This window comes from Phyllostomus hastatus, unplaced genomic scaffold (genome assembly GCF_019186645.2).
Source record: "Phyllostomus hastatus isolate PE091 unplaced genomic scaffold, TTU_PhHast_1.1 phas_scaffold_21, whole genome shotgun sequence".
Taxonomy (NCBI): domain Eukaryota; kingdom Metazoa; phylum Chordata; class Mammalia; order Chiroptera; family Phyllostomidae; genus Phyllostomus; species Phyllostomus hastatus.
In genome coordinates, this window is record NW_025334017.1 from 2,837,115 (window position 1) to 2,838,856 (window position 1,742).

At 45.6% G+C, this 1,742-nt stretch overlaps 1 protein-coding gene across 1 annotated transcript; it reads right to left on the reverse strand.

Moving 5' to 3' along the window:
* Window positions 1-259: 259 nt before the first annotated feature.
* Window positions 260-1,312, reverse strand: MOS (MOS proto-oncogene, serine/threonine kinase). The gene has a single exon (XM_045860710.1). It carries the CDS (start codon window positions 1,310-1,312, stop codon window positions 260-262), a length of 1,053 nt encoding a protein of 350 aa, XP_045716666.1.
* Window positions 1,313-1,742: the final 430 nt, after the last annotated feature.

Genomic DNA, 1,742 nt, shown 5'->3' on the forward strand with positions numbered 1-1,742 from the left:
AATGCTATGGAAGTGTTAAAATCAGTCCACTAGCTGAGAAAGCAGAGCATATAACTCTATAAAGGAATAAGTTTAGTTGCTAACACCAAGATGACTATTAGATTTGTAGCTCTTAGAAAAAGCATTGAGACTACAGAAGTTTTTAGCAACTTTATTTTCTAAAAATATGTCCGACAAATAATTTTTTTATGTTTTCACTTCTTTAAAAATAAATAGAAATAAAAGACAAAAGCTTATCTTGATACAGGCTTAGTTAGAGTCAGCCAAATTCAGTTTTCAAAGAGTTAATTTCATCTAGAAGAAGTTCTGCACTTGGCCTCTGTGAAGCACTGGCCCTCCAGCAGCACTGGATAATCTTCTCAAGTCTTTTCCCAAGGATGGAGTCAGTGAAGACAGCAGCTGACAGAGATGGTCGAAGATTATAGGCCACTACAGCATAGAGCACATAGTGATGCTCCCCCAAGTAAGGCAGCTCCTTGGTAACCATTTGCCAGACAGTGATTGCAAAAGAATATATATCAGCTTTGGGCGTTATGTTCTCTCCTTTCAGGAGCTCTGGGGCTTGGTGGGTGTATGTGCCGCCTAGGTGGTAAGAAGGAGTCTGGAAGCACAGGAGATCTTCCAGCTTCTCAGAACAACCAAAGTCAGCAATTTTGCAGACATCCTGTTCACTGATCAGAATGTTAGCCGGCTTCAGGTCCAAGTGCACAATGCTTTGTGAGTGAAGGAAATTCAGTCCATTCACAACATCCAGGGCATACTTCAGACACTTGGGCAAATTTAATTGCTGTCCAGCACAGCAGTGAGGCTCCACTTTCTCCTCTTCTTCAGGGCAGCTGGTAGCACCGTATATGACTTGGTGTAAAGTGACATTGCCACCAAACTCCATGATTATGGTGCCTAAACTATTAAAGCTCACAGGCGTGTGGGTGCTGGCAGCCACAACTCCCACGATGTTGTCATGGCGAAGCCTTGCTATGTTGAGCTCAGCCCAGAAACTGCGCTGGGATGCCAGTCGGTTCTTGGTGCACCTGTTCACTTGCTTTATGGCCACCAGCACACCATGGTAAGTTGCCTTGTACACTGAGCCGAAGCCCCCAGCTCCCAACCTCTGTAGCAAGCACACCTGTTCCCAGTCAATGGAGCACCAGGCTAGCCGAGGTGGCAGTCGTGGGGCCCTGGGAGGAGTGGCCCCAGGAAAGAGCCTCCCTGACCTACCTGGGAGCACCAAGGGGCTACTGCAGGGCCTCGAGTCCACAGAGGGAGAAAATTCACCCGGTAGGTAACTGCACCTCGGGAGAGGTGAGGGCATGGCCTCTTCAAAGTGGATCCAGAGTGGCTTAGGTAAGTGAAAAGGAAAAAAAACCCAAAACAAAACGAAAAAAACCCCATGAGTTTGGGAGCATGACTGCCTGCCTGCTCCTTTGCTCCACCCCACCATTTTTCTCTTCCTTCATTTTCCCCAGATGAGCCGCATCTGTGCTGTTACTCAGCAAGGGTTTCTATCAGATGGGAGAAGACAATCTGAAGGGAGCACAGCAATATGTTTCAGATGAAAGCATTTCTCTTCAACATTTGAAGTGAATTCTTACAACAAGCTCTCAGATAAACAGCACTGAGCTGCCCCTGGATACACCCCTCTTTTACACTATTTCTTAATTATATTAGAAAGAGTGTTTTTCCTCCAAGTATCATTTGCTGAACATTATCAGTTATCAGACTAAAAAGACAACAACAGTGCA

What these genes read in the sequence shown, in the direction of transcription:
- MOS (XM_045860710.1), bottom strand. Translation starts at nt 1,312, where the DNA reads ATGCCCTCACCTCTCCCGAGGTGCAGTTACCTACCGGGTGAATTTTCT.